We start from the raw sequence: 2,426 nt of genomic DNA, 5'->3' as shown, positions 1-2,426 counted from the left end.
AGTTCGCGCTCGTCGCGGGCCGGGCTGCAGTTCCCCGTGGGCCGCGTGCACCGGCTGCTGCGCAAGGGCAACTACGCGGAGCGGGTGGGCGCCGGCGCCCCGGTGTACCTGGCGGCCGTGCTGGAGTACCTGACGGCCGAGATCCTGGAGCTGGCGGGCAACGCGGCCCGCGACAACAAGAAGACGCGCATCATCCCCCGCCACCTGCAGCTGGCCATCCGCAACGACGAGGAGCTCAACAAGCTGCTGGGCAAGGTGACGATCGCGCAGGGCGGGGTGCTGCCCAACATCCAGGCCGTGCTGCTGCCCAAGAAGACCGACAGCCACAAGGCCAAGAGCAAGTAAAACAAATCCGAGGAGCGCTCCCACCTCCAAAGTAACCCAAAGGCTCTTTTTAGAGCCACCCACTTTTTCATAAAAGGAGCTGTAGATCCTAAAACTTCAAAGCCAACTAAACAATCTATTTTGGTGTTGAAAATTTTATCGTGTTTAGCGTTAAAAAAAATAAAGTTCAAGAAAAAAATAAAAAAAAAATTGGCTTCAACATTGCAAAATAAACTGTTAATTGCTGGTAACTACGTGCTAAAAATAGGATTTATTCCCCATGAAAGGGGCTGTCTCGCTCTGGTCGGGGCGAGAAGGACCCGAGGTAGGAGGTTGCTGCAGGAGGGAGCCCCCGGCACCCACCAGCTGCTCCTCTGGGCCCGGCCCAAAGTGAAGTGGAGGTAACTCACTGACACCTTCAAAAACAATTCCACACCATCTCTATAAACAACCTCTTGACCTACAGACGTTGTCCCTTTTTTTTTTTTTTTTTCCATAACAATAGGCATTCTGAATTATTAATTTTTAATATGCTTTTCTCATGGCTTTGTCTGAGCTGCCGTGCCCGTGTTCTGCCCAAGCGCTGGCTGGGTTTGGGAGGAATTGGTAATGGCTGGACAGGTAATTCGGGGTAAAAAAGACTGTTGCCAGTTCTGATTTTTACCTAATATATAGTGCTGAACATTACCACAGAGATGTTGAAATAGAAACAGAAAATCAGTGGTTAGAGGTCAATAAACACATTTTAATAACCATCCATTTGAAAACATAAATTATTTGAGTTGTAACACAGTACAAAATTTTAGTTCTGCTGCCAGTTGCAGTCACAAGCAGTAACAGTTTACAGGCCTTTGGCAGAACAAAGGGTTGTAGTCAACAATGAAAATATCAGCGAATACTTGTTTTAATTCTCTATGTTATAAAAAAATAAAATGCGTTTATTTTTAACTTGTTTAAGCGTGGTCTTGGTAAAGCACAGATGAAGACTGTCCACCTCTCACTCGCCACCAGTCATTTTGGCACAACAGATACATCGCTTGGATAAGTTATTTTTAATATTGCTTCCATAGCAGGAATCGGTCACTGGATGTAAAAAAAAATGGATATTTCGCAATCTGCTGTGAAAGGGGAGCCCGAAGTGATAACTTGGGCAAGTTTTGTTGTGCAGAAGTATGGGGTGGGAAAAAAAAAAATCAGCTGCAGGAGTGTCTCCTTAGATAATGCCGACTCAGATTTTCACCAATCAAACTGTATCAAAATAAACACGCTGCTCAATTATAAAGCGATAGGGCACTGATTGTAATTGTTATCAAAAGCTGGCCGTGTTAAGTTCTCATGTCGCCTAATTTATTAAGAAAATAACGATTTCTGCAGCAGAGCACTGGGAAACCATGTCTGTATTGTGCACCCTGAGTGACACAGTATGAGCTGCTCTGCTGTGAAGAGTCACCTCCTTCTGGGGCACAGACAGCCCTTTGCGGGACTTTAATCTGCTTCTCGCCTTGTTGCATGATGCCGTAATTTCATTTATTTTAATTATTTTGAAAAGGGTAAAGGATTTTGGACAGAGGAGCTAATTTCTAATCCATATTCAGTGCTCAAGATGAGCCTGTGTTACTTCCTCCTCTTTGAAATCAATTTGCGATTAAGATATCGGTTCAAATCCCCCATTTTCAGTTCAGATTGAGAGAAGACCCTTTAAAGAATAATAATTAATTACTTTGGAGATTTAGCTGCCCACGTCGCGGATTTTATTTAGAAGGAAAAACAAAAGTTTCTGCCTCCTGAGGTCTGCCCAGGTCCAGGACTCGGGGTTTATCGCCTCTTTTTTAACCCACCCTTCGCCTCTCCGGAGGGAAACTTCGCCGAGGGGAACGAGAGTCTTCCTCCTCCACGCCGCTGCCAACTCGGGGCGGGTGGGCGGCGGGAATTCTGATAAAAACCGGCTTTTTCGACTCCTAAGAAACACAAAATGAGCGGGGAGAAAGGGACCTTTCTGCCGTGCAGCGGGGCGGGCGCTGCAGCGCACCAATCACCGCCCGACTCCGCTCTATAAATACGAGGCCGCCGCGTTGCTCCAGGCCCAGTGGTTTCCCCCGATT

General features: G+C 46.7%; 1 protein-coding gene across 1 annotated transcript in view; it reads left to right on the top strand.

Annotated features, from left to right (window-relative positions):
• The window catches only part of LOC104294759 (histone H2A-like), a 739-nt gene extending 394 nt beyond the window's left edge, over positions 1-345 (top strand). Inside the window, exon 2 of the mRNA XM_009894406.1 lies at positions 3-345. Within this exon, the coding sequence (XP_009892708.1) occupies positions 3-345 (343 nt within the window). The remainder of the gene's footprint in view (positions 1-2) is intronic.
• Positions 346-2,426: the final 2,081 nt, after the last annotated feature.

The sequence above is a fragment of the Charadrius vociferus genome, unplaced genomic scaffold (assembly GCF_000708025.1).
Source record: "Charadrius vociferus isolate BGI_N301 unplaced genomic scaffold, ASM70802v2 scaffold871, whole genome shotgun sequence".
Classification (NCBI taxonomy): domain Eukaryota; kingdom Metazoa; phylum Chordata; class Aves; order Charadriiformes; family Charadriidae; genus Charadrius; species Charadrius vociferus.
The sequence above is the reverse complement of the archived record's forward strand: the minus strand, read 5'-3'. Positions and strand labels throughout refer to the sequence as shown.